We start from the raw sequence: 22555 nt of genomic DNA on the forward strand, positions 1-22555 counted from the left end.
CTAACCGCTCATTTATTAATTTAATGAGTCATTGTTATTTTTGCAAGTGTTAAAATGTATAACTCATTGCATCTGGTGTGCTGTACTTGTATGAACAACAATGAGTGCTTGAATATGCTCTCACTGTTCTTACACACATGACTTTGTGCTTTGGGCTGGTTATTGTGATGCACCATTAAAATAGTGGTTTACATCTACAGAACTGATCACAGTCCCTGACCACACTGACACTCTTTCATAAACCCACCCTGGCATTCTGTGCCTCCTGTAGTTCCAGAATCCTTTGGGCCCGCGCAAAGTGATCCATCTTCTCGAAGGCCTTGATCTTCCCCATGAAGGACCTCATGGACGGGTCCTCCACAGGGCCGTCCTCGGCTGCCTCCTCCTGCTTCCTACAGGCTACCACACTCACACTGGGCAGAGCGACAGGTGAGTGAACTGAAACCTCTGTTGTGCTCCCGCAGCTGCTGGGCTTTGGTGTGGCAGGGGGCTGGGGCGCTGCCTGGGCCCGGGGTTTGCCGAAGGAGTTGAAGTGGTGAAGCGGAGGTGGGGGCGGTGGGCCGGAGGAGGCAGCTAAACGGGAGATGGGTGGAGGAGGGTCGTTGTTGCTGCTGGCAGGGCTGCTGCTGGACGGAGAGTCATAACTTCGGCTGGAGCTGGGGGGTGGAGGGTGGTGCTGACGATGGTGATGGTGTGGGTTGGTGGAGCCTGATCCAAGGACCTGCTCCTCCCTAAGAGACAGTTTGACCTGACCAGGGAGGGGAAGAATTAGAGCCAGAACAAATACTTACAGGTGGTACTGTGGTGCAAAAAAAGTCTAATCTGACTTTCATGCCAAACAAAACCCTTTTGACTTCAAAACAGCTGCAACTCTCAGCAAACAGTACTACTGTCCAGTCGTCCGGCACTTAGCAATGACTCCATATTGCTGCCAAAATGCTCCATACTGAGTCTGTAAATCAGTGTAATAACTATGAACACTTGAAATTTCATAAATACTGAGGGAATTATTTATCCCAGTAATGCCAGTAAAACTTCTACTACTACTCTACTCTACTACCACCACCACCCAGACCTGGAAAAGTGGATTCTGACCTTGGATAGCATGCAATCTGGACTTGAAATAGATTTGACATTGCAATTAAGTTGGGGTTTTTTTTGGACTTTCTAATGCAGTGGAGGCCTGTAATGGTGAGTGGCTGAAGAACGTGAATGTTTTGCTAAAAGAAGCAGGTACCACAATGCAGATCTGTTCTTATGTGAAGTCAAGACTCAAGTCTTAACAACAACTAACAAGTCAACAAGTCTTTCAGGTCTTTTAATGACCACTCAAATGACGTGTCAAAAAACATTTGAACAGCTTACTTTCAAAGCTGTTAATAGCGTTTTTTAGCGTCCTTTCACTATGTTGTATAATTAAATATTCAGGGCCTGTCTGCACCTGTTATACTTTTTTTTTTTTTACCAGATCAAAACTTCAGACTTTAATACTTTTCCTTTCAGGTGTCAAGGAAGTCATGTCTTCCAAGTCAAGTCTAAAGTCTTCATTTTCTGTGTAAAGAAAAGTCCAGTAATCTTCTCTTTTTGGATATGCCATCTTAATGGAGAGTAAACACTTTTTTGCAATAATATTCAAGCTTTTATTTTCAAATGCATGGCATTTCCAGTCAGGTTTTTTTAAGCATGAACTGGAATTTAAACATCATCTTATCTCTGAAATGTGTTCAATTACTTATTTGAAACAGTTAACAAAACATGTTTGGCTGTTTACTGACAGGATCTGCTTTAATCAAGGGGCTATGTCCTGTTTACATTGTTTTTTCTGGACAGATGAAAAGGTTTGACTACAAATCAACAATTTCAGACATTACAAATACTACTAGATGTAGAGGACTAGTAGATTATCATGACTAGTGGGTCTGTTTTAGTGGTATAAGGGAGGAAAGCACTAGAAAAAGTGTTGGATACAGAACTGAAGTCTAATGGTTTTCATGCCAACCAAACAGCAGCTCTTGAAACAACTCCTTCCAATGGCGATGAGGACTTATCATCTGATGAGCTGTGTTGTTGGAATGAAAACCTGAATACTCTAAGGTCACCACAGCTGAAGACTGAACATCACTGTGATAGAGGAGTGCTACACACAAGCCCACCACCATGTACCAACAACTGAGGGGAATTCTGGGTACCCATCTGGTCCAATGAGCTGCTGTTGGAGGAATCTGAACTGCAGTGAGAGTGTTTTCTCCATATCAGGCCGTTCCTCAGAGGGAAGGGCAGTGTATTCCTTTGGATGGATGTATAGAGCTGCCAGGGTGGAGGTTAGAATCACTGTTAGGTTATCACACTTTTCCATCCGTTACTGAGAAATAATGTCATCACGTAACAAATGATGTTTTTTTGATATGCGGTGAACATGGTGTGTGCTACAGTATTTACATCCCCTGACTAACCAGATTCTATTAACAACCATGTGTGTATATGATGGTAAACTTGACTTTGATATCATTTCAGGAAAATATTTTATTGATGAAATTGAATTCATTGATTTTTTTTTTTTTTACCTACTTGGGGTTACCTATAGCTGTAAACACATCTGCTATATTATAATCTCATAAAGGTGATATGGGAAATATGTTAGCAAACACACAAAAACACCTATTTACACATCCAGCAGACACAGAGCAGCATTATCATTCATTTGGAGTCATGTTTATGTCTATCTGGTGAATGGAAGTCCAATATTCACTCTCCCTTTAGCTCTCAATTAGTCTCCACCAACTCCTGAGAAAAATATTTTTAGCTGCTAAAAGCTCCACTATGTTCACCAGTTAGTCTTTAACTGTCTGCTGCTGTTTGGTGCTGGGTTAAGTGAATAAAGCTTCCTACTGCTGCTGGAAACCAGGTTGATGAAAGAGTTTATGGGCTGGTAAACCAAAACAATAGGTTAAAAGAGGCTAAAAAGCTCTGTAGAGCTGAGGGGAACCGCAGAGTAGGTAACAATTCTCTGGGTACACAGTCATGTAATCCATCATTGATATATAAAAAAACTATTGTTAAAGTCTTCCAGGTTAATTTATTTACTTTTTTGAGTGATTCCAATTGTAGATTTAATCATTGACTTTATTTTGTTTATTATTTGTTTTTTAATTATTATTATTATTAATCGTTCAGTGTATGAACTGACAGAAAATAGTGAAAAATGATACGTTTCCAGATCTCAAGAGACCAGCAGTCATTCACAATGGTATAAAACTGAGAAAAAAAACAGCAAATCTTAATATTTGAGAAGCTGGACCCAGTGAATGAATTGTTACCTACCTTGCTCCTCATTCACACCCCTTTGCTTGCACCAAAACAGTACAGACATGTGTCCCTCACCTTGCTGTCTGTAAGGAAGACAGGTGGAGGGCTGGACCTGTTGAGGACTTCACGACTGCTGATTTTCCTCATGCGACTCCGGATGTCTGGACTGTATCTGCGTAAGATCTACACACACACACACACACACACACACACACACACACACACACACACACACACACACACACACACACACACACATTGCTAGTCTGTCTTTTTGACCTGCTGTGTTAAAACCTGTGGCTTAAAGCTGACTGTGATCAGCTGTTTTAGGAGCCTTAGCTTTTTTTTCTTTAAAAAAAAAAGAAACTATATATTTTTGACCTGTTTTTAAAGATTGATGTATTCAATAGGAACTAATGGGCTTGGGGCTGGGTCAGAAAGTATTCGGAAATGTACTAACACATTTTTGATTTGGGTCTTTCCATTGGATTTAATTATAAGAAAAAATGATAAAACACCAGCCTTATTTCTCCTGGAGAACACAAGCCCTGAAAGCAACATCTTTGTCCTAATAGCCACACTGAATTGAGCTTTTCCCCCCAAAATAAACATTTAAAAGTGATCTTTATGAAATGTGTTGCCAAGACTGATTTCTATATTTATACAGTATTACTGCAATTCTCTTTTTGTCCCCTTCTTCATGTTTGTACATGAGCAAAATACTGGATTAAACAGATGTAACTGTAATACTGCTAACTCAGATGACATCATGTTGGGTACTGCACTATGTACAGAAGTTACTGTAGCAGATTATTGTATTTTCCTGTTACAGCAGACATGTAGCTGTAATTTACAGTCTGGACTACAGATGGCAGCAACACCCTGAGAGTGAATGGAGAGAAACCTGGAGAACTACAAAGTCTGCATCTCAACAAACACAGATTACGCCGAGTAACACATTTTTACTGTTCCTGGGTAGTAAGTGTTATTTCCTTCTTGCTCACGCCTAAAAAGTATAGAAAATGGCCATTACTCCCTTCAAACTTTGCTTTTGTGACCAGGACAGGGATATTTTGAAATGTACCTATTTCCAGGGAAAACGGCTGAATTCATTCACATAAAGTCAGAAAAAAACCACATATGAATCATCGGATACGATGATGGGAGACCTGATTTTTTTTGGGTGGCTAAAATACGTCTTGCTGCTGCTCCTGTCCACAGCAGTACATTACTTAGCTACTGTGCTGGTACTCCTGTCTGCTTCTCCAAACACTGACTATGGATAAATACCTCATGCAACCCCACTTCAAAAAATGCAAACTCTTCCTTTAAGTTGTTAAAAGTGTTTCACATAAAAGGTAGTAAAAACATTAAAATGATGATCAAGACATGAAAAAGATATAAATCATTGTCAGAAATTGAAATACAAGAGAATGACATAGAGAGAGAGTATGATCTCAGCTGAAAGGTAATCTCAGTAAAAAGATTCTCTGAAATCACCAAAATGAGTTTGTTTTAAAGAAAGACTTTAGACTGTGATAAGAGAAACTCCCTGTCATTCCCTGAGTAAAGAAAAGTTAAAAAGGATGAACTGACTTTAACACACACTCCAGTGTACGGAAGCTTGTGTTTGTGTATTTGACTCTGACCTCCTCGGCTGTGACCGGTTCAGACGAGCGGCTGATGGCAGAGATATGCATCGTCTCCACATCAGGCTCGTTGTCGGTGTAGGCCCCGGCCTCGTCAGCGGTGTCGTCCAGGTCGGAGGTCAGCCGGCTGTCCATGCTGAGGTAATCGGCAGACATGGCGGACAGGAAGGACAGACGCTCCACGTCCTGGCAGTCCAGATCACTCTCTACTCCCTCCAGCTAAAAGAGACACATGATGGATCTTGGGTGTACAGGAAGGAAGGATGGACAGACGGATAGCACAAGAACAAGAGAGAAGAAAGAAAGACAAACAGAGCCGAGCTGTAGAGCACCACTGGCAGGAAGTAGGAAGACACACAGTGAGCATGCTCAGAGCGCACACACAGGTGGCTGCTATGAAGGTGACAGAAAGATAGAAGAGCAGTCAGTCTACTATCGTCTACTGACACTGAATAGTAAACTATACTTTACATGTGCACTATAATCATACACATGTGCACACACACACTACTATACACACCACAGTGTACACTTCTACCCATTCATAGACTACAATAGTTAATGTGTGTGTGTGTGTGTATGTCCATCAAAATTAAAACACATCACCAAACTTTATTATTAGCCAAACGTTTTCAGCCATCTTGCCTTCATCAGGGTGGTGTCTGAGGATGCTGCTGTTTCCCATATATACAATAAATTGATTGGTAATGTTTGTTTTTTTAACATGTTGCTGAAAATTTTCTGAAATTTGCAGGTGTTTAAAGTTACTATAAGGAACTTTCATTTTGTGTTGACTTTAGCGGCCCCTGTGGACAAAAGCAGTAGTGTTTTCCTGGAATGGAAACTACATTTCCCATGAGCACCACTGCCTTGTGTCATAAAAATCTTGGCTAGCGTGTGCTTTTGTTTTGGAAGTGAGTAAAAGAACGATGCTACTTATTGTTTATGCTATTTTTCTTTTTTTAACAGCTGTTTACAGGATGCATAGTGATGAGATAATGAATCTGTTTGTGGCTATTTAAGATCAATAACTGTAATATGATGATGGCGAAGCACAGTAAACTCTCTTTGACAAACATGTAACACTGCTGTCCACTACTATATTAATACTACTTGTGATTGGCTGGTGTGTGTGTGCATCATATTCAGATAAGCTCATAGCTCTGACGTAGCACCTTCATCATGCTCTAAATTTAATACTCCTCCTTGAAGGCTGCTGGCTTCAGCTGTTTCTGGAGTAGTAGAGGAACAGCTGACAAAGACACTGCCAACAAGTTCACATTTAGAGTGTGTTGCTCCAAAATATGAATTAACACCACAGTTCAGAATCTTTGGCCGATTCTCTCAGCCTCAGCATTAAGCATTTTATTTTGATAACTGCCTAGCTTGTTTTGGATTCCCCTTATATAACAGTAAAGTAAAATAAGAAATCACATAATGTAAAGTAAAAGTAAAACTTAAATCAAGTAATAGAGTAAAAAGCAATAGTTTGAATAAGAGATGGATAAACTGAATTTTTAAAGTGCAGTGCTGATACTGAGACGTGTTTACTGAAGCTGCAAAGTATCACTAATTGTACAAGACTGATCATGAAAGCAGAGTGTCATTAAAATATTGTTTCGCTTCTCGTTCTCTTCTCCGTGCAGAATGTTGTATGTGCAGAGTTTGTTTTCACATCCATCTGCTGAAAGAGGAAAGTTTCTCTGTGTTCACCTTCTTCTCAGTTTAAGACATATACATACGAGCGTGATTGGTGACATCACAACTTTTGGAGCCAATTGTGGTCCAGTATTCAACTTACACAAGTGTGATGTGGAAACTTGAAGCCTCCGGTGCATAAACACTGAAAATGCACTTTACAGTGAAGTTGGAGACATCTTGTGTCCAACAGTTCAAACAATATTTGCATATTCACAGAGTCTGGAATTTTATATTGTGATGTAATTTATTTTTTTGAATTTAGTGACGTTTTGATGTTTTTTGTGGGAAAAACATTACACACAAATTATTATTCCAAGTAGAGTATTTTTCTATGTGTTGTACAACATGTCTAGAAGGGATCTTTAAACCAGCATTCCTATCATGTTCCTGGTTTTCAGGAATTCTACAGCCTGTCTAGTTTTGGCCATCCTTCCTATCAGTTATGATATACTGTACTTACTGTATTATATGATAGACAATATGACAGTCTTCCAGATATATAAATTTAAATAGCATTTAAATGTTGCTGTTAAAGTCAAGACAAGACCCAAACTTGTAAATGTTCAATAGATCTTGCAGAGCTACAATATGTTTACTGCCTACTGTACTGATCATAGCAGTGCACACATGCGATTGAACAAAGACATTTCTTCCTAAAGTAAGTAGTTTATTTATGTAACCTGTCTGGTCATCTGATCAGATCGTGGGGCTTGCCCTGTTGGATTTTCAAGTTGCGGCTAGCAGTGCTAATGTGTGCTTGTGAGTATGAGGTTATCATTATTGACATAAATGAAAAAGTTGGAATTGAGAATAGAATCACTGTTTCAGCAGTCATTCATTCCTTCTCATTTATGTTTGTGATGTTTGGGGTTATACTATTTTAGTCTGGTTTCCACTCCATTCAGGTTGACAAGTTGGAAGTCTGCATATTTGTCAAATCTACTGAGGTTAAAACCCTTATGTGTCAAATTTGAAAATTTGCTACTTTGGTGCCTCCCAAAGGCAGTCTAAAAAAGACACTGGGGCAGACTGTACCACTTCTCACTGGGATTGTCTCAATTTTTTTACAAATAAACGCTTATGCCATCAGAATAATTGGAAACGTCACAATGAAATTCTACAGTCAAGGGCTTTAATTCTCTGTCTGAAGTATACATGGGAAGCCTTTAAAAACAGTGTGTGTGTGTGTGTGTGTGTGTGTGTGTGTGTGTGTGTGTGTGTGTGTGTGTGTGTTTACCTTGCCGTCAGAGACCCAGACAGCCTGCATCTGCTGCTCTCTGATGGAGTCCTTGACGCTGCCGTACCAGGCGTCATTGGCTGAGTTCAGATCTATGGTGGCTGGACAAGAGAGAAAACTATCCGACCTCAGTATACTCACTCAAATAACAGCAAATACAACTAGAGCTGAACATCTGACTGAATCTCTGTATGTGTGTTGACTGTTCAGCACCAACCAGTGAATAAATGAGAGCAGGTCTTCCTCAGTTTGACGGCCTGTTCGTAGAGTTTTCGGGCACTACGGTTGGAGTTCGGGATGATCCTCTGTCTCATGGCCTTGATGCCGTGCTTGCTGTCTGGGTTGAAGAAGATGACGATAGGGTACCACTGGGTGTAGTTCAGGGTGTCCACTGCCTTGGGTGTCACATCCAGCAAGGCATGCTTGTCCTGTGGTGCGAGGAACAGCGGACACAAGATCATGGAGGTCAGTCTTTTGTTAACAGAGGTGTAACACAGTGTTTCAGCAGAAAAGCTGTGGATCAGCAGACAAAGCAAGTTCTTCTCACTAAGGAACGTTTGTTTGATCCAAAACAGATTTAGGGAAAAATGTGTCACTCCAATAGTAATAAAGAGAGTCACTTTATGTCTTGATAGTTTTGGTGATTTATTTTAGAACTACTGACAAATCTTGTCAGAGAATATAGAACATATAACAGAGCGTATATGTGATCAACAAGCAATGGGAACAATTAAACAACTGAACCTCCTCATACAAATGAAAATTTAATTTCATAAGCAATCAAATGCACTGTTGCTCAGTTCAATGCAATCAATACTACATCAATATTTGGTCTGGTATGAATGTTAGCACATTTTAGATAAACACTGCTGTGTAACTGACAGTACGTAGTCAATGAGCTATCTTCACGACTCTTTTTTGTGCTCAATATTTTTTATTTTCAACAGTAATAAAATGCTACAATGCAAAATGATACGATACAAAGACGTACAATCAAGACAAGACACAAGAGCAAACACAGACACATAAACAACAAATAAATAAATGAATAAATAAATAAAATAAAACCAGCAATAGTCACAACCCGGTGAGTTTACAAAAAATGGTTAGTATGTACTTCTTCTGTTAAATTTGTTAGCCCTATACTTCTCACTCTTGACCTTTCCTCTTTCAGGTATATTGCTATGGGGGACCAGTCCCTTACAAACTCCTCAAGAGTACCTCTTAACACATTCCATAGTCTCATACAAAGTGATTCTAAGAACGTACCTGTATCTGTGTTTATAATTAGAGTCCGATCCCAGTACAAAGTGATGTGGATTTAGAGGCATATCTATCCCAAATTCTCTTAATCTCGTTTTGGACTGATAGATAAGATAAGATAAGATGACTGTATGTACCACAGCTATTTTTACATTTCACTTATTTAAGAGTCCTAAAAAGAGATCATGTGTTTTAGAAATATCAGCATCCTCCCATTTTTGAAACCTACATCTGAACAAGATTTTGCAAAATCAGGATAACATACAACAGGTGCCAAAACAGAGTATTGATTCATTATCCAAAAGTGCCTATGTACCAGATTCCAGGTTTTAAGAGTACATATATACCTCCACACAAATTTACAAATCATACTATGTAGTGATTAAAAAACTTAACTAGGATATAGTTAGGCAACATCAGAATTGAATATAATAGCCTCGGTAAAACATTCATCTTTATAATGGCAACCTGTCCGAGTAGTGATATTGATAAAGGGCCCCATCTTTGAAGATCTCTTCTAATTTCACTCACCACTGGGTCTACATTTATGATTCATGATTGTTGATTGTTGTTGCCTGAGGGCCGAAACATCATCAAAATAAAAGAGAAATACATACGGAGCCAGAGTGTGCCACACTTTTCCTGATTTTGAATCTAGATTTATTTTTTAACCATATCATCAAAATTAAAAGAAAGAAAAACGCCAAGATACCTGAACCCCTCAGGAGACAACTGATCTTCATACTTGTGCTACTGTTACACTACATTTTAGCATTTAAGGCCGTAGCAAATACTGCATCGCTATATAAAGACAACAAAAAACACTGTGTTGTCGAATACTGTGTAGTGAAACCAGAACTTCCTGGTTCTTTAAGAGGTAAGATGACCTCATTCAAAACAACAGTGACATGTGTAATAACACAATGTAATATTGTTTATTTCTGTTTTTAGCAGCCTTTAACAAAGAGCTTGACCTGCAGTGACCTCTAGAACATGCAGAGAGAGATTACAGCCAGTCAGAACACTGACATTAGAAGACAGTGTGGGGGGGTTGTCATGGATATTTTTGCAGGTTAATGATATAAACATTGCTTGAGATTGTTAAAATCACGAAAGGTTCAAATTCTAACACTAAAGGCTGTTAAACATAATCATTGATTGTTTATCTAGAATAAGGATAGTAAACACATTTCATTTTTTCCAGACCAATGAAAGAAATGCTAAATGACGGATTGTATTGAGTCACAGAAGCTGGAACAGAGATACGACAGGATGGAAGTGACTTTGGCTCTCTATATAGATATAATGTTTCCATCAAAGGCCACAGGTTGCTTCTGTTATATCTGTTCTACTTTTGGAAGGGAAGTGCTATCATTTGTTGGTTGACAAAATCCTTTAAATTTTACATTTCAGAGACACAGAAATAAACTTTGAATGTTCCTTACCCAAATGAGATGTACTGGACAGGACATAGAGAGATTGATTTAGTGTGTGTATACCTGCTCAATGATTTGTCGGATGGTGTTGAGGCGAACCACTCCTGAGGACTTTTCAGAGCCAGCATCTTTTGGCTCGGTTTCTAACAAAAGAGCATAAGCACAATGGAAGTGTCGTTTTGAAACAATAATATCTGTTACTATAGTCTGTTCAGACGTGGACAGAGACAAGCTGGTAGAGACTCACTGGCAATAACAAACAGGTCAGGCATCTCCGAGGCCAGTTTCTCATTAGCAGCGTCAGCGATGGGGCCGAACAGCACCACAGGACGCCGGAAACCAGCTGCAACGACACACTGTTAATTACAATGCTGCTCACAGATCACAATATTTATATGATTTACATATCGTTGGATATTTCTGGAGACCTATGGACACTAGCTCACTGATGAGGTTTTTAAGTCTTTCCGTTTGAAAGTCAGATGGTCTTAAATCATTCATATTTGCTAAAAAAAAGTTTCGGATTAAGAGGGGGTAAGCCTGATTTGAAAAAAAAAAAGTGTCTGAAAAGGTACACAGAATGATAAGACATTGAATTTCATATAATGCTTTATCATCATCAAGTCCAGGCAACATGAAGTAAGTCACCGATGCTTCAGAAAATGTGAAACAGTAGACAGTTCCTGGAAATAAAGATTCAAACACAGTCTTGTGATGTCTGATGTCTTGCAAGAAAGCAGCTGCTATGACGGGTGAGCTAAGGCGACGCTTTTCTGACTGATAACATATTGATAACCATGATATGTGGTATACTGTACATTTCTTCCAGAACATGTCTCAAAAGGTGTGTGGTTGGCTGGCTGGTTCTGTGCTGAAGCCATCTAAGATTCATTTTCAGACCTCTGGAGCTCTCTTCAATTAAACAAGATGTTTCAGTCAAAGGAAATTTTGATTTTTACGGTTGTGATAAGTTGTGTCTTTCACTTCAGCCCAAAATTTCACTTTTGGCAGTTTGATAAATATGGGCCCATAGCTCATATCTCAGTCAAACAGACTGTGGTTCAAAAAATGTAGCTGTTCTTTACACACTCTTCATAATGACACACATGCTTTTCCATTTAGCAGTTTACTGGGATTCAAACTTCTTACAACATAAATTAATTAGAAATTAAAGCCCATGAAAACACGGTTTCAAATCTATAACATAAATACTCATCACTAAATAAACAAGCGAAAACCATCTTTATGTGTTAACTATTAAGAGAAATGAACAAGGCAGGTGGTAAGAAGTTCATTCTTGTGAATCTGCCTTTAACTGGACCTTCTCAAACATCAGGCATCAAGTCAAACCTCTTCTCCTTTCATGAAGTGTCCTCCTTCTCCACTTACTTTGCAATGTAGACATTTAAGAGTCTTTGCTATTATAAAGTGAGCAGCTGTTGCAGATTGAGGCACAGTTTCTAAAAACTCAGAGCAAAAACAGCAGAAGTCACAAGACTTGAAACAGAGGGAAAGGGAGGCGGTAGTGTAGCTGATACTACATTCACATGTCCAAAATGAATCTCAGGCAACATTAACAACTCGTGCACTGCACAGGGATGTATCACTAATAAGATATTACCAAACTAAAAACATTTATTTGAAATGTTTCATCAAGAAGTTGACGCTTCAAAAATTGCTGCTCAACTTTGTTCGAGGTGTGCGATCTCTGTCTGTTGTTCAATTATTTAAAAAAAACTAGTCCGCTTCATCAGGACTGTGTGGGTTTGATCAGATTTGAATGACAGTGTTCTGGTAAGTAAACAACCCAACAACTGTCACGAGAGTTTGATTCAAATGTAGCTTAATTCTGATTGGTGCACAGCACAGCAGTGTGTGACATCACCTTCTCCAAGAGCACAGGAAAAAAAAACATAAATGCAGAAAAAGCTCATCAGAAAAAAACAAAACTGTTCCAACTTTGGCAGAAAGTTTATGTATTTGAGTAGGACCCACTGCTCATAGTGAGAAGCTGACTGCAAAGTTCCTGCCTTCTTATCCCTTATCATGTGACACAGCCTGAGAATAGTTCAAGAGAAACTAAATTCTTGAGAATTTCTGTGGATTTCTAAATGTGACTAACCCCCTCCTTGCGAGGGGGTTAGTCACTCTTTGAATAAACAACAAAATCATGCATGCAGCTATTTTTTTTTGCACTTAATGAACAAGATATATATTTTGAGTCCAAACCAGTCGTTCTACCCACCTTCTCGGAGCACCACCCGTTCGTAGGCTGGGAAGCGGGTGGCCAGGGTCTGACCGCTCAGGTTTTCTCGGCTCTTCCTCAGGTCCTTCCTCTTCACAGAACGCTGGCCTCGCAACCGCCAGAAGTCAGCTCGATCGCCCGCAACAACTTTATGAGAGCTCTGGACACTGGCCATCTGCTCCGCTCTGAGAAGAAACGCAGCTCTCACTAATACATTCAGTACTGTATAAACACATACTGTGTGTAAATGTACATAACAAGTTCTGAAACATTGTAGTGCAAAGTGGAAAATTGACCTGATGATGGCGCTAGATGAAAAGTTCTGCTTTTGTCTTTTATTGTGGAGCACTCCTTTAGCAAGATGTTAATACACCTTATCTGTATAATTAGTTACCCTCAAAAAAGAAGAAATTCTGCATTGCAGGCACTTTAACCACACACATTTTTCCCAGGGTGATGGAATGGTGTATGTTCTCTCACACCAGTGATTTGCTCTGCCTCCAGGCTCTGGACCTGTAATTACAGTAGATCTCTTGGGCCAATTAGTGTAATGTTGCTGGAGTGCAGCAGTGCTCTGCACCTTTCCTACTAACTTTGTGCCACTGAAAGAACGTTTTTTTAATGAGAGGACAAGTGGAATACTGTTCACACTTTGCACTCTTTGACAGTATTATACAAACATACACTCTATAGTTATATTTGGACCTGAAGACTATAGTGACCTTCTACTTGATTCTTTTTTATTTTATGTTACCTCAGGTTGTCAAACACGCTTGACATACAGCTGACATGAGGATTTATTGTGTGGATCTCCAGGGTTGATTTTCCACGTCTGAGTCACAGTCACACAGTGGTGTCACTGTGTGGGATGTCATGGTGACCTTGCATTGCTCAAGGCTGTCACTCTTGGTAGAAGACTGACTGACTGTTGACTGGCTGTAAGCAGCTTAACTGAGAGCTTAAAGGAGAACTCCACCAATTTTCCACATTAAAGTGTGTTTCCAGATGTTGAGGAGTACTAGTAGTATAAAGCCTCTTGTGTCCAGAGGGAACTGTGTGAAATCTGATAAACCGCCTCAAGTGAACTGATTTGAAATAGACACAAAGATAATTAGACCTGATTCAAAATGCAGTAGACTCCCAACAGACCTCCATAGATGCTCCACCAATGAACCAGCGGCTGCGGTGGGACAGAGCAACAATATTGCACTGCACATCACAGTTCTCTGCCTGAAGAACATATTTTTCTCTTGCAATTATGATGGTGACACATCATGTGATAAGAGCTGATAAAGAGTCCACTTGGATCCAAACTGGTATGAGACACATTGGTACACAGACCTGCAGAAATCTCAGGAGGATACGACAATTACAAGGATAGGAGGAAAAGATTTGACTTCTGAATTCACTGGCGACAGAGAATGAAATGGAATAATAGCCTGATCTGAATGTAGAGTTATCACATATGTTTGAGACCACCTAAATCAAGAACAATGGAGGACTGAGGGGTGAAGGTTTAAGACTTTAACTTTTGTCACAGATATTATTTTTGTTGGGAGCTCATAGTCACACCCTAAAATGTATACCATTGTCTTATTAATATTTTATAAATGCGGTAAGTCAACTTTAATACAAATAAATATGTAATCCATATTACTGATTTAACTAAAAGCAAAACTTTGATGTTAACCTGTCAGAATGGATTGGTCTGAAGCTACAAACAGTAAAATGATGATGAAATTATAAAACAGCCTCAATGTATTAAGTGTGAATATGAACCCTAGAATGACACATGCCATAGACAGTACAGCTGTTTCTATTTAAGATGCCTCTGTTTGTTCTCTAATTATGCTGATCTGTAGCTCATGATTGCTCCTAAAAAGCAGACAGAGTTTCTGTAAATGCAGGTTGTCTTAATGTTAAATGAGTCATCTCATCATTTTAACCTAGACCGGGTAAAAGTGCAGGTGAGACCGAGACAAAATCAAGACAAAAATGTGTACATTAGACACGGCATGGAACACTATACATTTTTAAAGCCTCTGTGTAGGATTTGAAAAATTCAGACTTTGGTGACTCCTGGAGGTAGCGTTCAAAAGACTAGAACAGACAGCAATGCACCCACTAGAACCACTGATGAAACCCAAACATTCCAGTAGTTCAGGCCCTGAAACTCTGCATATTCAAAGAGCATGCATGATGTGGAGGAGCAGTCAAGATTAAAGTGAGGAAGAAAATAAGAGATTAAAGGGATGGGAGGGTGGATGAGAGTAGAGGATGTTTTGATGGAGAAAAAGATAGAAGCAGAGATGAAAGGATGAGTGTAGGAATGGTTAGCTGGACAGACGTTGAATGTGACATCTGGTCTTTTCAGATAGCCAGCAGCTGGCCTGTGGCCAGGACAGACCTATCTGATCCACCAGGGAGTAGAAAAGATGCTCAGAGTCACTCAAGGCTGTCTTAAAGCTGGAGATCTCATTTAAGAAAGTGATTTAGGTGTTGAGCAACGATCTCTGAAAGAAATCAGGTTCATATATTTACTGTGCAAGTTTTAGAGAACTTCTCAGAGATAGAGAAGAGACCTGCTTATCTGTTCAGACAATCTGCTAATACACGACAATCAGTGAAATAAAAAAATAAAAAAATCACAGGACAGTGTGCACTTGAGGACTGTGTTGGGAAACAGTGGTTTACACTGAGGGGAGATAAGAGCAGCATGAGGCAAACTCCTGATTTCATACTCAATGATGTAGTGTAGAAAGTCCAGGCCAAGGTCTGCATCCAGCCCAAACTGTGAATAAATCATGTTCACTTATTATTATCACTTTTATTGTTATGTTGGGCTATACTATATTGGGACTAAGGGTGCCCACATCCTCCTCCTGACTGCATCACATTGCCTCCCTGATAATGGCTCACACATCTTTGACGGCATTCATGGTTTTGCACTCGGTGGCGTACAGAAAAAGTGATGGAAGTAGTTTGAAGAATGAATAAGAAAGAGAAGCTCAAACTGTCAGATCATGTGTTGGAAAATTACAGAAATAAGACATAGCTGCCTCTGATTTTACCACCGGACAGTAGGCTTTAAGGTGCTGTCAGATGATCTAACAAGCATTTTGAAGCACACTGAGGCTTTCAAGTCTCTGAAAGAGACCCATTTGTAGTCTTTGTCTGCCCCTAAAATGGGAGCAGACTGATGACAGGCTGATGCCCCCTACCTGCTCTTGTTGGGGATGATTCCCTTCTCCAGCAGCTGCTTGTCCTTGCCAACACGGATGGCGAGCCAGTTACCGAGCTTGCCATCATACAGGGTGTCCACCACCTTAAAGATGTCTCCCCGACTGAAGGCCAGGCTCTGAGGAGTCTCTTTCTCATACTCAAAGTGTGTCCGGATGAAGAAGGAGTCTCCACGCCCCGACACCAAGATGTCATTATAGACTAGAAGGACATAACAGTGGCAGATGAAAAGGAGGCAGCAATGCAGGGAGTAGAGAGAGATAGAAAGAGTGAGAGAAAGATGAATGCAGGACCAAAAGAGGAGGAGGGAGAAGCAACAGGAGAAAAAAAAATCAGGCTCAGACAAAGTATTAAACACTTCTCCAAGTTCAAGTAAAGTCAGAACACCGCGGGTGGGAATAGTCAGAGAGGTGGCAGCCTGGAGCAGCTGTGTCAACCTGTGATAAGGTACATGTAGGGAAAATATAGTTTAAAACAGGATCAGTTAACATAAAAATTGTAATGGACATGCTACTCCTAATTATCCTGTTGCTAATCACTGAAAGGCATGTCCTCTCACTGTTTCTCCTCCCCACTTTCAGAGCCTGTGCAACTGCAAAAGGCTCATTACACTCTGTGTGGTTAAATGTGGATTTTGATATGAGCAATAATCTGTATAAATTGAGAATATGGATGTGTGGTGAAATGTAATTTCCAAAGTGTTATCTAATTGTCTGTGATGTGCCATTGTGCCATGATCTTCCAAAAACATGTAGAAGTATGCACTTTTACAAAAAACTTCTCAGTACACATAAAATACTCAACGGGAATGATTTCAGTTTATGGGACATTATTCAATTTCTTTTAAAGGGAAAAAGATGAAATGCTTGTAAAGCTGGATCTTTTTTGCAGTGTATGCTATAATGTTATTTACTTGATTTTATTTTATATAAACCAATAATTAACTGCTCCTTATGTGTTAGCACAGCTGAGAAAGTGGACAGAGATGATCATCAGTTTGTGAGAAGAAATATTGATAGATTCAGGCTCCCAAATCTGAGAATTTGCTGCTTTTCTGTTGTGTTAAATCATCATAAATGATATCTTTTGGGTTCTCTGTCTGTCAGTCGTCGATCTGTTTGAATGTCTTGTTTTGTCCGTCCAACAGTGCAAAACTCCAAAATAATCTGTTCATGATACAACAATACAAACTTTAGGCATTTTTCCTTGGAATATAACTTGTATGATTAATTGATAATCAAAATCGTTTTCTGTCAATCAACTTGTTTCAGCCCTAACTCACACGTTCTCAGAAGCACTCACAGTGTTTGTGAAACCTCCTTGATATCATTTGTGCACACAATTTCATTTAGACGTATTTTTTCTACAACTTCAAATCATTTCTACACATTTACAAACTTGCATTTCTGCGACAGAATTTTTGACAGGTTTAAAGGATGATTTACAAGCGCACATTTACTGATCATCATTTGAAAAGCTCAAAATCTCAAACTTTGAGACCATAATTATCTAATTTGAGACAACTAGACAAACTATTTGTACTCAGGTTCACTGTAAACTCTGGTTTATTGATCCCACTGTTTAGAAGCAGAAAAATATCTCAGCCTGAATTCTTTTGAAATCTGCAACATCTGAAGTAAGTAAATAAAGTAGGTAAAACTTTATTTTTATAGCACCTTTTTAAATGCAGGTTACAAGGTGGTTAACATTGACATTGGCACACAAAGATTCATTGATTTGTCATTGATTTACACCAGGACTACAAACTGCATGAATACTGGACTTTAGCTCCATCAGAGAAAACTCCACTGAGTTCAGACTGTTTTCTGACAGCTTAGCTACTCTCACAGATAACTGAGCCTCCTACCTGCCTGTCAAACAGCAAACAAACCAAAAACCTTCTCTAGAAAGTATGGATCTGAGTGGAGTCCTTGGGGATCAACAGACGTGATGTCCGGTGGCTGCTCGCTCTGCCTGACCCAACACAAGCAGCTAACAGTTCATCAAAATACTGTACCTTCTCAGTTAAATCAGTTCTTATAGAGTCAGTTAAGCAGTAGAGTTGCTGTGTCCTTGTATTGTTTAGTGCAGCTTTTTCAATTGAGGAGATTGTCACGGTTTCAGCTGCCTTTTCTGTGGACATCACTCCACCATGGGTAACTCACTTTTTAATATACCAGCTACCAAGCTGCTGCCGCCTTAATCAGAAGGGGATCTGCCATATTGAACCAGGATGTAATATTGCAGTAAGGATGAGTAATTCTCTGTGAAGCTGGAAGGTGGCAACCAATCAAAAAGAGTAATAACCAATCCAGTCACGCTCGACTTAGCCCCTCTGGATATGCCATGACCCGGATGACTGAGAATCTTCACACACACACACACACACACACACACACACACACACACACACACACACACACACACACACACACACACACACACACACACACACACACACACACAGGTTTGCACAGTTATCCTTGTTAGGACATTGCATTGACTGCATTCATTTTGTATAGCCTAACCCAAACCTTAACCAGGACCTCAGAAATGACGTTTTGCCGCATTAGGACCAGGCTTTGGTCCCCAGGAGGATTATTGGTCCCAATAAGGTCTGTGTTTAAATGAGAAATGGTCCCGGTTTTCTATAAGGTTAGAAAAATGCGTACACACACATATGCATGCATGCACAAATACATGCTCGCACGCACACAAACACACACACACACACACACACACACACACACACACACACAGGAATAATTAAGTTTTCATGAATGCCCTGAAATGTAGTTACAATTTTGAGGAGGTGCATGCTAGCTAAGTCCTTAACGCACAACTATAAATCCTCCTGTATGTCAGGTGATTTTCCATATGTGTCTTACTGTCAACAAATCTCATGTGAAGAGCCAAACCAACAATGAACTGATCTACTAACAAGTACTTTGTGTATATCAAAGCCTGATATATCTTATTCCTCTGTGCCATAGTCCAAAAAAATATTAAAAACATATCAATGAGTGAACTGTTGCAGTGGGTGTCATCCCTGTGAGGAAGCCTGACCAGAGAGGCTAGGAAGGTGGTAGGAGGCAGACTCAGACTTGTTGAATGAGTAAAAAAAAATACTTGGTCTAACTTACAACATCACTGGTGATGTCAGTGAGAGTATAAAAGCAGGAAGTCATTGGGTGACTCCCAAGCCCCCAGGAACAGCGCCGGGCTGTGAGGCCAATTTGACATAGTGGCCAAACCCTGTAATTACGTCATGTAATGCTATGGGGCCCAAAAAGACTTTTTCACATAGACTTACATTGTAAAAGAGACATCTGTAAATCAGCGGATACATTTGAGCATCACAACCCCCACGAAATGACTCGTCTCATTATCTGAATTTGATTAATTTGGTCCGATCACATTTTGAAAGCCCAAAAGAGCCGCATGATTGAATTATTTTATCCCCATTCAAGTTAGCCGGAGGGCTAAACCGGAAGTAGCCGGCTCTGCCGGTGAAAGCCACTAGTGTGCTTGCTCTATGGGCCCAATGATCCCGGAGGATCCGGATAATTTTATACGCGGGAGTCTAACTTTTTTGGCCTCACGCGCCACTGAGCAACTTTCATAGGAATGAACGGGCCCCGCCTGCGACGCTGTATCCAGTTCTCTTTATACATCCATGGTGACTGCCCCTTTGTATCCTGGAAAGCATGGTGAGTGTGGTAAGAAACACAAGCTAATCTATAACTATATAAGAAACTCAGGACTTCAATTTATAAACAATGAGTGAATTTAAATAGTTGTCTGTCAGGTGCAATGCTACATATACTGGCTAAAACAACAATTGGCAAGTTTGGAAAAGAACACAAACTGTAAGAACTTCAGTAAGAACCAGTAAGAACTTTGGCTTAAGTTTGGCAAAAAGAAAGATCTTTACCTTCACATTCTGCCTTTATTCCTCTATGTGTGAATGTCTGCTATTTCCTCCTGCTTTTGGATGTGCATGTCTTCCTTAATCTCTCTCCACTGACTCCTGGTCAGTTACTTTTACCTCTATGCTGTGATCGGCCTGACATACACTTTGGTCATGTGAACTGAGCCATTTCCATTGGCTGACCAATGACCATGAGGTATGGCTGAAAGCTTCACAGAGCTAGTATGCAGACCTTTGAGCTGATTATTTAGATACACATACTGTTCTCAAAGGTCAAGAATGAACCTCCATGCACAAATTTCCAGTCTTATTTACACAATGAAAACAAAATGCACATATTTGTCTGACTGTTGCATGGAAATGGACTTCACAGCCTGCTCCAGGCTTTTGCAAGGACTCCTGATTTGATAAATGTGGTCCGACAGAGCGCTGACCCAAAAGGACCAACAGCAGCAACAGTCATATTGACTACAATCCACGGCTGCCTAGGCTGGCTGCACACATGAAGTTCACACATACTGTGGCCACGACAGAGTAAGACAAAAAGCATATATTCAGTCTACTGTAATCACACACTCACATGGATAAAATACATAAAACAAAGGGTTCCCCTCGTATAACCCTCTTCCGGTTCAGTGCGCCTCCAAAAATCCCCAAAGACTACAAAAAACATGGGAATAGTGGTGCTCCATTGGACTTACTATGAAATAGAGCATTCAAAAAATATATATGTTATTGTGTTATTATGCATGTTCATCATAATGGTCATTATTTTGGTCATGCTTATTTTCATTAACTGCAAACCGTTTTATTCACTGCAGGAGTTTTCCTCCTTTATTCTGGTCAGTGTTTACATATCAACTCAGGCCTGCATTAGCAAGGCCTTACAACACCTTGCTAACCAGATAACCAGCATGGAGCAGAAACATCAAGACTCCCTTCTCATTACCCTTGGGGATTTTAACAGAGCAAAACTCAGCCACAAACTGCCAACATACAGACAGCATATTAAGTGTCCCATCAGGGATAAAAACACACTGGACCACCACTACACAATATTAAAGGATGCATATTGCTCTGTTCCCCGGCAGCTTTGGGACTCGCTGATCACTGTCTGGTTCATCTTCTCCCAACCTATAGGCAGAAACTAAAATCTACAGGCCTGCTCTGACTGCACTGATTGGAGTGTTTTTGAGGCTGCATCTATAGACCTGGACGAACTTAATGACACTGTGACATCTTACATCAGCTTTTGTGAGGATGTGTGTGTCCACCAACACTTTCTGCACCTTTAATAACAATAAGCCCTGGTTCACAGCAAAACTCATGCAGCTTCATCAGGCCAAGGATGAGGCCTACAGAAGTGGGGACAGGATCCTGCACAAAAGACCAGAAACACACTAACCCCTTTACACAGCCTGTTCAAGGCAGGGATGCTACCCCTTTATTCCACCTCACTGTGTTGTATAAAAGGTATGGACACGGAGTGGGGGGGCAGATTGCTCCGCCAATAAGCCAGCTACCTATGCCTGCAGGACATCACTAACCACAGGAAACCCTCCACCCACACTGCAAAGAACCTTCAACTAACCGTTGCCCTGAATGTGTTTTACTGCAGGTTTGATCAACCGACTTTCACACCCCTTGCCCACTCCAATTCAGATATCACACAACCAACCGCATCCCCTGATATCACCTCCCCCCTGACTCCCCATCGGCACTGACGGTCTGTGAAGAGGATGTTTATCAGCTCTTTCAGAGGCTCTGTTCAGACCTGGTATTAACATCTGTCTTAGGTGATCCAATCACAAGTGGACAGCTCTAAATACAGGATTGAATGCACCCAAGACACACATTCTGGGCCACACTGAAGGATCGCCTACTCAACTGACAGCAGACTAGGCACGGGAAGGGCATTGCTGCCTCCCAGTCCATGTACTCTCTGTCCAAAGCTGTGTTCAACAAACAAATACACAATGCATCATTTTGTTTTATTTGTGTGAATTTTAAAAAAAAAACAGAAATCCACATGCTTTTCCTGTGTTTAGTCTTCAAATCAGCAATTGGAGTGGAAATTAAATCAAAACCAGAAATTTCATTATTTTTTGCTTGTCTGTCTAAAAACTTTTAACTGAAAAACATTTTATTTGGGGGGGGGGGGGGGGGGGGGTGTTAATAATCAGTACCCCCACACCGTCCACTGAAATCACGTATGCAAGGATCCTGTTCGTGGACTTCAGCTTTGCATTGAACACCATCATCCCAGAAGTCCAGTATTAATTCAAACACCAGTTTACAAAAAGCATTAGCATGATTAAACAAGAATATGTTTTGTGGATTTGTTGCTCATGTTTTGTCATGGACAGGGATTAGATTACACCGGGAATTTATGAATTCATTATCAAGTTTGTGTAAAGCCCTTGCAAAATCCTTAGTCACTAATGAGTCTCAAACTTTACTTTAAAATCAGGTTGGACAATTAAAACTGAAAGGACTATTTTCGCATTTTGAGAGATAAATTTATTCCCCTTCTTGCTGAGCGTTAAA

General features: G+C 40.2%; 1 protein-coding gene across 3 annotated transcripts in view; it reads right to left on the minus strand.

The window, feature by feature from the left end:
* Positions 1-22555, minus strand: part of LOC137190649 (tight junction protein ZO-2-like) — a 100663-nt gene that overhangs the window by 9696 nt on the left and 68412 nt on the right. For 2 of the 3 annotated variants that reach the window (XM_067600174.1, XM_067600179.1), the window contains exons 13-21: positions 16059-16278; positions 12838-13022; positions 10840-10935; positions 10656-10735; positions 8111-8321; positions 7894-7994; positions 4956-5174; positions 3382-3489; positions 248-748 (exon numbers count right to left, since the gene is read on the minus strand). In XM_067600174.1, the coding sequence (XP_067456275.1) occupies positions 248-748; positions 3382-3489; positions 4956-5174; positions 7894-7994; positions 8111-8321; positions 10656-10735; positions 10840-10935; positions 12838-13022; positions 16059-16278 (1721 nt within the window). Of the gene's footprint in view, positions 1-247; positions 749-3381; positions 3490-4955; positions 5197-7893; positions 7995-8110; positions 8322-10655; positions 10736-10839; positions 10936-12837; positions 13023-16058; positions 16279-22555 lie in introns of those variants that run through there. The other variant, XM_067600186.1, reaches the window with a different exon arrangement.

This window comes from Thunnus thynnus, chromosome 2, assembly GCF_963924715.1.
Source record: "Thunnus thynnus chromosome 2, fThuThy2.1, whole genome shotgun sequence".
Classification (NCBI taxonomy): domain Eukaryota; kingdom Metazoa; phylum Chordata; class Actinopteri; order Scombriformes; family Scombridae; genus Thunnus; species Thunnus thynnus.